Source organism: Rhipicephalus sanguineus, chromosome 5 (assembly GCF_013339695.2).
Source record: "Rhipicephalus sanguineus isolate Rsan-2018 chromosome 5, BIME_Rsan_1.4, whole genome shotgun sequence".
In the NCBI taxonomy this organism is placed as follows: domain Eukaryota; kingdom Metazoa; phylum Arthropoda; class Arachnida; order Ixodida; family Ixodidae; genus Rhipicephalus; species Rhipicephalus sanguineus.
In genome coordinates, this window is record NC_051180.1 from 34,654,425 (window position 1) to 34,667,857 (window position 13,433).

General features: G+C 43.3%; 2 protein-coding genes across 3 annotated transcripts in view; both read left to right on the forward strand.

Moving 5' to 3' along the window:
- Nucleotides 1-5,091: 5,091 nt before the first annotated feature.
- The window catches only part of LOC119393466 (splicing factor, proline- and glutamine-rich), a 29,327-nt gene continuing 20,985 nt past the window's right edge, over nt 5,092-13,433 (forward strand). Inside the window, exons 1-3 of one of the 2 annotated variants that reach the window (XM_037660498.2) lie at nt 5,092-5,384; nt 6,444-6,469; nt 13,022-13,185. The gene's annotated coding sequence lies outside the window, so the exon portion shown is untranslated. The remainder of the gene's footprint in view (nt 5,385-6,443; nt 6,470-13,021; nt 13,186-13,433) is intronic. The other variant, XM_037660499.2, reaches the window with a different exon arrangement.
- LOC125758589 (splicing factor, proline- and glutamine-rich-like) lies at nt 11,582-12,808 on the forward strand. The gene has a single exon (XM_049415918.1). The coding sequence runs from the start codon at nt 11,582-11,584 to the stop codon at nt 12,806-12,808; it is 1,227 nt and encodes a 408-aa protein (XP_049271875.1).

Sequence of the window (13,433 nt, forward strand, 5' to 3'; positions counted from 1 at the left end):
GGGTTGTGTGACACCGGTATTATGTTTTTCACCTCTTGTCTGAAAAGGCTGAGTGAGGAAATCGGTGTCATATTCTCAAAACGCTGCCTAATGCATCCAGCAAAGCTGCTATTGCCGTGGCAGTGAAATCATGCCAGCTAGACATGTATTCAAATGTGCATGGTCATTCTTTTAGAACTGACCTGTTTCATTGGGCTGTAGTTTTCCTGCAAATTATTCGATTTTAATGCAGCTTACAGTCAAAGATTCAGGAAGGATGAAAATTTACTGGCTCGTCCCATTTTTTTTATGCGCAATGCAAAAGAAACAGAATAAGTAAGAAATAGGGAAAAGTGCGAAAAAACTCTGAATGTCGTGCTGCATGCCACACACAACTCGTAAAGGTTTGTAAAAGTCATAAATCACTTGCCCTACCGCAGGTGTTGAAATGACCACCCTGCATGATCACACACTTTTTGATGCATTTATTAGCATGCACAAATTTTAATGGACAAGTGGCATCGGTATTGCAAATTATTTGACACCATGATGCTGTCACCACATGCTCTAACTAGGACTTTTATATTTTTCATATTAGTGTAACATAAAAGTTGCCCATGCAGACTTGCAGGGAGTACTGAAAAACCCAAACGACATTACAGACAAGCACAAGCAAGGTTTGGGGCTTTGCGTAGGCAGAGTTGCTTTGGGGAACGCAACATATAAATCTGCAAGAATTGGGCACAAACCCAACAGCCAGTATCAAGCATGCTCTTTACCTTTCCAGTGAGTTCGTAAAAACTTGCTTCGCAATAGGTAAGCAGATATCAACACATCACAAAATGGAGTAGAAGTTTTGTTTTATCTGTTACTGCAGGCCTTGAGCCCAGAACAGCAGGGAAAATGAACAGAAGTAGTTATATATGATACTTAAGTTCCTGTGTAGTAACACCCTATTTCAAGTATCATGAATTGCCAACTCACCCAATCAGCCATTCTGTTAGGTATATGTGGATGTGTGTGCATGTGTGTTGTGTGTGTGTAAATAAGTAATGAACATAGAAAAAAAATAGTTGGTTTAATAAACACATGAAGCACAAGGCTAACGAATACACAATAAGATTAAACAATGATCAATAAAAACATTCACATGCACCAACATCATAAACAAATGTACGACATGGAACCATACAGGTGTATTACAGTTCAAGATTCATAGTTCTCATTCTCTTTGTGGACTGGTGGTAGTTCGTCCCAGTCATTTGATCGTTGAAAAAAAAAAGTGTTTAAATGTCTTAGTGATCTCATTCATCTGATAGCTACAGGGTATAGATATGTAAAATGCAGCGATCATAGGCTAGTGAGTGCAATCCTTGCCCCCAGTTTGAAGAACACACACAAAAAAATAACCACTAATGCACAGGCCAACCCAGGTATAGCCAGGAAAAAAACAGAATACTTTAGAATTCCCCTAGAAAACAAATACGACACCTTAGAACAAGAAGAAACAAAAGACATAGAGGAAACCACAACTAGACCGATTTCTGAATCTGTAGTCAAAGTTGGAGGTAAAGCATCAATGCAAGAAGTAAGCAACATCTCTTGAACCACAAAAGACTGGATAAAGAAACAACAGATAAGTGGGTGGGCATAGATAAATAGAATTTGCTTAGCTATTAAAGCTATCAATAAATATAAGCCCAGTGACATATGGAATTATGATATCAAAGAGCAGTGAAAAAGGTGATGACATCGAAACAGCTACCAGGCAACTCTATAGGAAAGACCGAAATGCATGCAGTGAAAGATAAGCATGGCAATATTAATGGTAAACTGAATGAGTGCATCACTTGTTACACCACTAAAACAAGATAATTTATGAGCTCGTGGCAATTTCTATTCAGGCCACATGGTTTTGAGAACACTGAAGAACTTATAGTTTTTGGTGCAAAGTTAAAAAAAGCAATTTGTACCATTCTTTTCCCTCTTAATAACATACTGCCATGAAACCAAGGCGAGTAAAAGTCCTTGATTACTTTATCAATAAAAACTGATTCAGTGTTTCAGATTAGCAAGCCTTTAATGTTGAAGTAAGGCCCGTATTTTGAAATGCTCCTTGCCTCAGCGAGGAGGCCATAACTGCTTCAGGATGCCTTGCCATGTATTCTATAATGCTTCTTACCAAGGTTCCCTCACTGAGGCCTTCCTTGGTGCTCTCTTGAGTTAAGGTAGCACTAGGGCAACCTTCGTGCCTCCTTACCTCGCACTAAAAGGGTGCTTCTCTGAAGTACTTTGTCAGTGACACTGTGTCCGATCTTTTTTTTTTTTGATCGATTCCTTGTACTTCTGCACGAGCTCTGTAATTATATCCTTCCCATTGCCGATCAAAAATTGCTTGTCGGGCATGTTTTTTAATGTGCGGCTGAACAGCGGCCAAAATTTTTCATTAAGGTGGTGCAGCACGAAGAGGACAGGGTACAGAGAGACGACGAAGATGGAATGCTTACTGCCAACTCATGCTTCGCACCTCAAAGGGTTAAACATTCTTTAGCGAGACCCGTATTACACCTTTGAATGCGTACCACCCTGTGTTTGTGACATCATATACTACGTCCTACCTTCCCGTGCAGGCAGTCAAAAACAAATGGTGATCCTCCTGCACACAAATCGTTATTGCAGTCACCGCTGTCGGGTTCCCAAAAGCTGTCGAAGCTCACTGAAGTGTCAAATGAAAAAGAACCACATGTCCTGCATGGTTTCCTACTTCTCATTCGGGCTGGCTATCACAGGAAAATATTAGCAACTGTCTTAAAACGGGTGAAATTCAGTGAAAACAGCTCTCAATAGCACAAAATAAACTTCATACCAGTAAGCACACATAAAGTGAGAACAGCTAAGATGCAAGCATTTATGACAAGAGAAATCAACAAGAAAGGAGACATGGTGAGAAAAAAATTTCCACACTCCATTAACATTGGTCCTTGCCTCATTAACTGAAACGTCATGCTTCCTTGTTTAGAGGGTACAGGTATATGTGGCTTTGTTGGTAGGTGGGCAGCTGCAATTTGAAAACAACTACATTTTTCCACTTGTGTGAATGTAAAAAAAATGCTGAAAGTACACGGTAAACCATTCATGTGTGTCACTTTGTGAACCATTAAAGCAGCATATGCAGAATCGGCAACAGACAGGCAGATACACTCTTGCGACAGAGCATCGCAAAAGCAAAGGTCAAGGGATGAAGCAACACAATAGTCAAAGGTCACAGGTTCTCAGTCAGGAAACAAACCAAACAACACAAGTGACATTTCCATTTCTGTTGTTTTGATGTCAAGGACAAGAGCAACACATGAAAAAAAAAAAAAAACTAATTTCAGTATAACAAAGGAGCAAGCATTTGCAGCTACAAATGTTGGTTGTGTGCATCTGCTCTAGTCTGCAAACGGCAGTTGTAGGTAGAAGAAACTGCAGTAGCAATTGAAGGGGTGCATTCGTGGAATGGTGAAAGTTCCAGTGCTGGGCTGAACTGAACCAAATGAATTAAGTATCCCATGCCTATAGAAGTGTGTCACCCATCTAGAAGCTAAATGTACCATCTAATCTAATAATGGTGCATTTAACTTCACATTTTGCATTAAGCCAGTTATAAAGTCTCATGACCAAAGGAAAACTTGTCTTAAAAAGGTGCACCTTTACCAACCACCAACTGTAGAAACAAAGTTGCAGGTGCATTCACACCACTGATACACCCGTGCGACAACATGAATGAAAGCAGTCATGCTGCTTCTCAAAACATTTCGCTTCTCTTTATTTACTCACCATGTAGACGTATCCTTGTCATTGTATGTCCAAATATTGAACACTAGCAATGTGATGTAACCAGCAGTTGCAATTATTTCTTATTACCACCTGACGTCTAAGGATCCTGCTCGGCTCTTTTTTTATAGAAGCATGGACACTTTCATTACTTTGAGTGCACGTGCCCTAGATTTTTAGCATCAACTATATTAAAACTCAATCACATGCGCGGGCAGAATAGCTATTGCAAGTAATACCGGTGACACGCAGGCACTTTTGATCGCAGTCAAGGTTGACCCGGACCGGATTTCTTGATCGCGATCATCAATCATTGCTGCTGCTCGGTCCAGACTAATCCGGATCGAGTTTGACGCAGACATCAGTCAAATCGCGATCTAGGAGCCAGATATCGATGCGCAGATCGCAATTAAACAATTAAAATGACCGTGTAGGTACACCTGATCCGGATCGAGCCCAATCCCGATCGGTCGTGATCGCGATCAATTGCCCGTGTGAAACCGGTATAACGATCAGCGAAGTGCTTTCGTTCATGCCAATTTCCAAAAACGCACAATATTCTCAGCTACACTGATAATGACAAAGAAAACTCATCTCGAGGCGTTCGACGGGATTAAAGACAAGGACGGACGGTAAGTGACAGCGCGACTATGGTGGCTACAATAGCGCGACAGGGCTACATGGGATCATACTAGAACACTGTAGATCCGAGGCATTGGTAGATCATACACACCCGGCGAGCACGGACGCGCCGTCCGCCACCAACGTCAACAACAAAAACCTCGCGCGCCAACCCGCAAACGACGAGCAGCAAAGCTCTCCTAGGGATAAAAAGAGCATTGCACGTGTTCCTAGGTAGTACCCAGACATAGGGAGATCTTCAAGAAGCAAACGGGGAAAATATCCCCAGATGGCAAGTTACCCGGATGGAGTCTGTGAGAAAAGAAACGCTCGTTCGTAGCACGTTCGTAGTCTAAGAGCGCAGACCACCGGAAGCAGCGAAAGCACAGCGTACACGCGTACACGTAGGGCGTGACGTAATACGCACTATTTACTACCGCCATTCTTTCTCTCTTTTTTTTTGAGGAACTTTACAGAATGAGCGATTTTGTCAATTTCAACTAAATAAAATATGTCAAGCAAAAAGTTTATTTTTTATACTGAATATTGTTATTCTGTTGTTGTTACAAGTACCGATAAAATTTTGTGCAACTACTTTTTCTGCGCAAGCATACAACGAAAAAACTTGCTGAGGGGGGCGGTAGCATTTAACAGCGCCTCGTATTTCGTTTACACACCTCTTGCGGGGCACAATTTCTTTTATGCTTTGATACCGCAAGCATTCAAATTAGATTTTATATATCGTTTTCTATTAGACTGCTCTTCATTGTTATGGTTTAGTTGTTCTTTTGAGAAAGACAAAGAACTTGTTTTTCTTGTGCGTAACACGTTTCTCGCGCCTGCGCACTCCGCGTCTTCTCGTCGACGGCCTTCCGCCATACTGTGCAAACGTGTGGGAATCGGTCTTCCAAGCCGGCAAATTGCTTTGGTCAAGACTGGAGATCAGATCGTGAAACAATACTGGCAAGGTAAGGTTTTATAAACGCTATTAATGCGACTCGCTGCTTGTTTCGCTTCGGTTTGCTTATCAGTACCGGCATTCTTGCCTGGTCGTTATTGTTCATCCGGCCGCCATTGCTACGCAGTGGAAGCGACGAGACCAGTGCAACTCGTTGTGATATTAAATCTACATTTCGCAGTTTTTGAGGTGCGACGCGTTGGTCTTCCATTTCCCGCCTTTACGAGTAAGTCATCCGGTACAACTGCTGGAGCCCCTAGTTTAGGTATACAACGATATTCGGTTCAGCTTCGTTTTGTATACGATTACTTTTTGTGCGGAATAGTGTTAAAACAAAAGCGGGCTTGCGATGATAGTACTGAGTTTTGGTTTCGTACGCGCACATGGTCAGAACGCTGACCAATATCGCGCTAATTTGGAGTTCCCTTCGTTTTAAAGAGTGCTGCTGGCAGGGGAAGTCCGGTGGGAGGCATCGTTTTTCTTAAGCCTAACTACTTCGACTAACGCCGGTTCGCGTACTGACGCCCCCGTGTAACAACGGCCACGAGACGCTGGTTAGGTTTCGTTGTACTGGTGGTGAGCTGTACGCCTTAATTGTGAAGTTACCAGAAGTAACTGTTTTAGTTTGCTGTTGGTCGCCCTGGTGAATGACACCTATGCCGCACGGGTAAGTGAACGCAAGAATATGGCGTAGATGCCGGCTTCTCGGCGACCCTGGAAGTTTAGCTTGCACCTTGCAACTCGCTCTACGAGCCGGGAGCCGGCTATGCGTTGTGAATGCGATAAATGTAACTTGTGTGTTAAAACATGTTGCCATTACACTCACGTCTATTTTTCAAATTCCTGCTTAAACGACCCAGCTTAATAAAAAATCGCAGTAGTGGGACTCCGCGAACAGCGTCTGTGATTTGGCATACGTTCAGACGGTCGAAGTGCTGGTAACATAAAATCCCAGTCAGCAGTTCTGAAGGAAATGCTGGTGCTGTTTTAACCACTGTGTCATGAACGTATGTAGCTTCGACAGCAAATGGCAGTGCCATGATGTCTGAATTTCTTTTCTCTCTTCTAGGGTGGCCACCCCAGGGAGGACGTAAGGTAAATATTTTCAGTGTTCTCACAGTGTTAGTCTATTTATTTTTTTCCCACGTGGAGGTTTCAGCTTCTCAAATTTCTTTAAGACGCAGAATCCAAGGCTTATAAAAGCTTCATATGAGCTAGCAAAGGCACAACTCTACAATAGTGATGTGCATTGTATTGCCAATATCTGTAGGACTGTCTTGAGTCTTGTTATACCAGACTAGAGCAGCAGTTGGCTGGCACTGTGACAGGCTGGCTTTGCCAGTATTGTGCCAATATATGCCAAGCTCGTGCTACTGAGAATAGGGGTTGTGAAGGGGCTTGCTCAAATTCAGTAACCAATGCACACACACATGGGTGTTTCAAGTGAGGCACGGCCAAGGGAAATTAAGTTTTTTACATATATACATATATATTGTGCAAGTTTTTTTGCTCTGAAGTATTTGAAGGAGTATTGATATTTTCGTGCAGCTTTGCACGCTTCTCGCGTATGGAGGAGGATCACACTTTGAAATATTATAAAAGTTAAAACCTCTTGAAATGCTGGACATCATGAATATTGTGACATTGAAAGATACCCTGACCAAAGGCAAGACATAACTCTACTGTAGACGGTATAACTCTATTCTTGCCTGGGAGTTGCAAACAGCATAAGAAAAAAGCCATCTACAGTGCAACATGATGCATCAGCCTCTTGCATATAAAAATCACAACTGATTTACAGGAACAAATATTTTAGTGAAATATGCGAGGAGCATTCTGGTGCTTGGATCTCGGTTTTGTAAATTTTGATGCTTTGGCTGGTTGGAGATCTGTCAGTACTTCTTTGAATGCTTTAGTGCCTTAGTATTTTTGTTATCTGAAGAAAACTGTGTGTGAGTGAAATTACGGGCACGTTACGTTAGATTGCTAATCCTACAGTTACGTTCTGGTTCTCACTAATTAGCGGAACCTAAATCTGCATGCCGGATTGTAGTAAAGTTCGGAAGCAGGCTGAATAACCTGCTTATTGCACATTTGTATGCCTAACCTGAATAGTGAAGGTTTTACTTGATTTTGCGAGGGGGCACTAGAGGGTTTCTTGTGTACTCATTATTCCAGTCTAGTTACAACTGTTCCTCTTGCTCTCGGAAAAGGAACGTTTGTTGCTACTGTTTCAATTTCACTATGCGAGTTGCTGAGCTTCAAGGAAAGCACTGGGAAAGGCCTAAAGGGGCCCTGTGACATATTAAGCGTGTCGTTTTCATCGCTTCTGGTACTGTGGAGATACATTAAGCAAGTAGGAACACCGAAAACAAAGATAGTTCAATTGGAACGAAGCAACCACTTTCAGCTCTGGCCTACTTGGCACACGAGAGCAATTTTTGGCATTCAAAGTGGCTTTTTGGTCATGTGACAGTGATGTCTAAAGCTGTGCGTTATGATTGGCTTGACAAGCTGTCGCACGCGAGCATGCTTGTCTCCGCTTGGCAATACTGCAGTACACCATAAAATATGAAAACATTCTTTATACTTTTTGGCAGGCACAAAATGATTTGTTTTACAAATATATTTTAAGAACAGTTGCAGCATGACGCTACATGTGCTGCTCAATGGCCACCATGCGGCGAAACTTGTTGTATCTCCAAGAAGTGCGCAGTTTTTGGAAGCAACTAGTGACATCATTGGTAGAGTTAAGTGCAAAAGGGAACATTTTCTTATTTCGTCCGCTCAGGTTTTGAGCTTTGAAGGCTAATAAGTTAAGTTTGCATCTGCCAATTTTTGTAATTCTTTCTTCAGTCATCTCAGTATTAAGTACACACAGTCCTTGCATCTGCCAGTTTTTATAATTCTTTCTTCAGACATCTCAGTATTAAATACACACAGTCCTGCTACCGAAGGCGGTAAACATGGCAGGGCCCCTTTAACTTGTTCAGTACCATGGTAGGCAATCCGCCTCTCACTTTCCTGTGCTGCCCTCTGCTGTTGTGGTGGGGGTTTAGTAGGGTCCAGGACAACCAGTATTGCCAGAAGCAAAACCTCAGTGATGAAGAGACGTTTCGAGACTTTTCCACTAGGGGAAAGCGCATGCGCTGGGGCGTCGTGAAAAAGCCGGATTATGTGCCTTGCTTGCATCCTTTTCAGGGTCACGAAGGCAGAGACTAAGTTAAATTGAGGATAAGTCTAATGCATAAGGAGCTAAATTCAGGTTGTGTAAGTGCACCTCCATATTTTATGAAATTTAAACGTCTACTCAGTCTAGACCATTGGCATATGAAAAGCGCCCTTAAAGCGCATTATGAATACCGCAAGTTGACATGGAAAATTCAGGATGTAGCTTCTTCATCGCTGCATTTTGGTCATGAAAATATTTTAATGGCAAGAAATATGATGAGGCTGCTACTTTATCCACCTTTGAGAGGATGCTTCATTTTGCATCCAACAGTTATATTTTAGCAAGAAACTGTTCTTTCGTGTTTGTAGCATACCCCACTGTATGATGAGAGCGCACTTGGAAAGCCTTTGTCTCCATGAATGGTCTTCAGGTCCGAGGAGTGTTTAATGGCAAGAAATATGATGAGGCTGCTACTTTATCCACCTTTGAGAGGATGCTTCATTTTGCATCCAACAGTTATATTTTAGCAAGAAACTGTTCTTTCGTGTTTGTAGCATACCCCACTGTATGATGAGAGCGCACTTGGAAAGCCTTTGTCTCCATGAATGGTCTTCAGGTCCGAGGAGGTTAAGCTGAGCTCTTTTGCCACCATCCCATTTGCAAGGCACCGGAGCTCAGTGTAGTGCCCCTTCGTAAGCCCCTGGTTTTGGGAGAAGTTGATACAGGCTTTGTTGTACGTATGGCTATGGTAGAATTGACATGCTCGAACATTCATTAATGGATGTTGCTTGTGTACAATTTTGGAGCGAAAAACCAACACGGTGTGTGAGCAATGTTATGTACACATTCGAACTTCCGCACGGTTTCTGGTATGTCTTGTGCAGTATCAAGACGATTACTCCTGTTGGTACATGAGTCTTGCTTGTTTACCAGCTGGGAAGGTGGTTGCAAGATGATTTTTTTTTCCCCTGTTCGCTGGCTAATGATAAATTTGGAATGTGCAGTAATTGCATACATGAGAAACTGAATCAGTTTGAATGAAATATGTTTAGTTTGTAGAGGTTCAGCACATCATCCAATCAGGTAGTCCTTTACGGAACATACCTCAGTACAGTAAAAGCTCCTTAATTCGAACTCAAAGGGGGCTACCAGATTGTTCGAATTAGCGGCGGGCGCTAAAATAAACAGACATCACGCCACACTGCGTGGGCAGAACCCAAAGAAGCTCTAGACTCGTTATCACGAGTTATGCACTACCGCACGTTTGTGGCAGGTGATTTCATCATCAATTGATTTCATGGAGCTCTAATAGCAAACAGAATTGATTGATCAGTCGGTGATATGCCAGAAAGAACACAGACATGCATTCATGTGAGCAGTGAGCCTTAAATGTCAAAATATATGACGCTATTAAGCCCCAAGGCATGTTTATTTACATGGCAAGGTTAACACAATCGAAATTAAAAGTAATCTGTAATTTGCATTTGCTTGCCTTTCTTCAGTAGCAACTCCATGAGCATCGTTTGCAGCTTGCCCAAGAGCTTCAGCGCAGCGTCCGAATCTTGTCTGCTGAGGAATATTATTGTTCCGTTGTTTTGCATCTCTAATAAATTTGGTTTGGATTGATTTTGCAACACATTGTGGGTCACTCTGGGCCAACTTCTGCGAAGAGTGGTGAAAACCTGGGGCTCAGAGTTCAAATGAACCGTTATGGATATCGACGCGTTCAACTTATCGGTAGTTTGCCCCCCTAGAAATACACAGGGCTGTGCCGGGACATAGGCATCAGTTTGAATTAACTGTGAGTTCGACTTAACGAGCTTTTACTGTATAGGTAATCGTTATTGTTAAAATGCTGCCTGCACACTACATATGTTATGGAAGCAGTTGGTGGGGCTATAGTAGGTCTGCATTGGTAGTATCGCTCCAGCTTATTGTGATGTCATACATTGACATGGTATTCCAAAGTGGGCCCTTCTGTTTAATAATTTCACTTTTGCTTACCAGACTGGTAAACAAGATATAATGGGAAATTTGCAGCATCGCAGACATCACTGGTATTGAGGGAAATTCAATGCTAGTGATCTGTAAGTTTCTTTATTCAATGCCAGTTATACGAACTTTGGAAGAACACCACTGAGTTTATTTGTTCAGTGCAGTAGGCCCAAATTTAGAGAGCACTAAGCTGGAACTGAATATACAAGTAGTTGCGCAGTAGATGCATCATGCAGTAGCTTAAATTTATATAGTGCTGCACTTTCACAGGCTTTAACCATTTTAAATCCAGGTCTTTCAGAATTGGGAGTAGTGGAAATATATAAGTGTAACAGAGTGATGGGCATTTTTTAATAATAGGAGACATTTCCCGGAGGCTGCAATCGCTGTTAAAATGTGAACATTCCACATTACGGTGCATTCTCCATGCAGATGGTACTTCTGTATCCTATTTAAAGCACGACTTGCTTTTCTTTACTGGCTTGATGAAAAGCGTAAACTGTGAAGTATAAATAACACTATTTTAAGACAATTAAAAAGCAAATGCTTATGGTGGTGGCTAACCAATGTATACCAACTCTCAATTATGCTGGAGGGAGTTTCTGCAGTACTAGTACCAAAGCTTCACAGCAGTGTTGCCTCATCTTATTTGCATAACTGTTCGTTTGTCATTACTCACTGAACAGTTCCACATTTCATCCCATCAGAGCGTAAATTAGCTGAATGTTTTACAGAAAGCTGTTACACATATTCATTGCATTAGATTAATGATGCAGCACTTAACTGACAGGTGCAACTGTAATTTTCACAGCAGATTTAGCTGTAAAGTAGTCAGATGATGAGGGTTCACATACGCAATTTCGGCACTGAGTCTTGGTCACCTATCTTTTAGTCAGCGTCTGAGCTGTAACGGGCATGGTCAGAATAATCGTTTTCAAAGCATGCCAAAATCTGTGCAGTGCCTTGAGTTATACAAGTGAAGTGAATGTATGTGTGCGTGATAGTGGCTTGGAGCGGCCAGGAGGAGGTGGTGGTGCAGCATGAGCTTCCACGACAACACAGAGCCACGCCAGCAGCGTCCACCTATCTACCGACCCAAGGACCCTCCACCCGACGTAGCCCTTGATCGGAGCCGCATCTACATTGGTAACCTACCTCATACCGTGACTGAGGACGATGTGCGAGAACTGGTTGAGCCCTATGGGGCTGTGCGTGACGTCTTTGTGAACAGCCAGAAGGGCTTTGCCTTTGTAAAGATGGACAGCCCACAGAGTGCAGAGGCTGTGGTGACTAACCTGGACATGAACCTGAGGCGTGGACGACGACTTCGCGTGACACCAGCGTCTAATGCGAAGGGCAAGTTGGCTAAAGCGTTGGGTCATGGCGGTGGTGCTGTGCGACCTCGGGATGAGAAGCCGGGTGGTCGCTGCCGACTGTTTGTGGGCAACCTGCCAGCAAGTACAGGGGAGGAGGAGCTGCGCCGCCTCTTTTCGGAACATGGAGAAGTGCAAGAGACATTCCTGAACTCTGAAAAGGGCTTTGGTTTTGTCAAAATGGCTTCCTACGAAGCAGCTGAAGCCGCTAAGGCAGCCCTCGACGATGCACTTGTTGATGGACGACGCATTCAGGTGCGATTTGCCACCCAGGGTACATGTCTTAGTGTGCGCAATCTTGGACCGTGGGTCTCAAATGAACTACTGGAAAGTGCTTTTTCTCTTTTTGGTGAAGTTGAGAGGGCTGTGGTTATCGTAGATGACAGGGGGCGTTCGGTGGGTGAGGGCATTGTGGAGTTTGCACGCAAGCCTGCTGCCCAAGCTGCTTTGAAGCGATGTCTCGAGGGCTGCTTCTTACTAACCAGTGAACCGAGACCTGTTTATGCTGAGCCACTGGAGTACAGAGACTGGGTTTTAGGTCTTCCTGAACGGACAGTGTCACGGCGAGGGCGGGGTTATGCACGGGAACGAGAATTGGGGCCACGTTTTGCACGACCCGGCACACAAGAGCATAGGGTGGCAGAACGCTGGAAACGTTTTCTAGACTTTGAGAAGGACAAGCGGGAAGAATTGGAAAAGGTACTGAATGAAGAGCGTCGGAAATTGGAAGAAGAGGTGGAACGCTTCCGTAGAGAACAGGTGCTGGAACGTCCCTTCCCACCTTGGCAGGATGGACCTCACGATCAGTACGCCAGCTATTTGGGCTACGACACAGGCTATCTTGGGTATCCACCACAGTATGGTGCAGGCTGGAACCATCGCAGTCCTTACTGAGTAGCCTTCCTGAACTGGACAATGGCCAAAAGCCCCCCATCAAATCAATGTTCTGCTTCCACTTTTTTTTTTTTCTTTTTTGTAAATGAAGTGGAAGTCATTACACGCAGTTCAACATGTGGCTGTGTTGCTGTGTTCTTTTCTGGTGCCCGTCATTGGGAAGTGGCTAAATATTGCCGCTGCAGCACATTAACAGTCGGTTCTTTTTCTCAGGCAGGAGCTAAGTGTCTGCAGTGCCCAACCTGCTGCTGCTCTCCACTGCAATTTTGAATCTTCTTGGCGCCACACACAAGCTGCACATAGCCTCGAGCGTTGCATTAGGAATCTGTGCGACTGTACATCATCCTTGGCGCGTGTGAAGGAATAGATTTTTTTCGGTAAGATATGCAACCTTGTTTGCTGCCACTCGGTGAACCCCCATTTGCTTACTGAACTCGGAATCTTGATGAATTCAAGCCTAATCGCGTCGAATTTTCTAAGAATATTGGCTATATATTCAAATGTCATCACAAGTATATTATAAGTCATTTACGTCAGTTTTACTGAAGCTCTCAACATTCATTTACGGTGAAGATCTCGGCCATAAGCCTCATGAACCATAGAACTTTATTTTTGAACAGTAGTC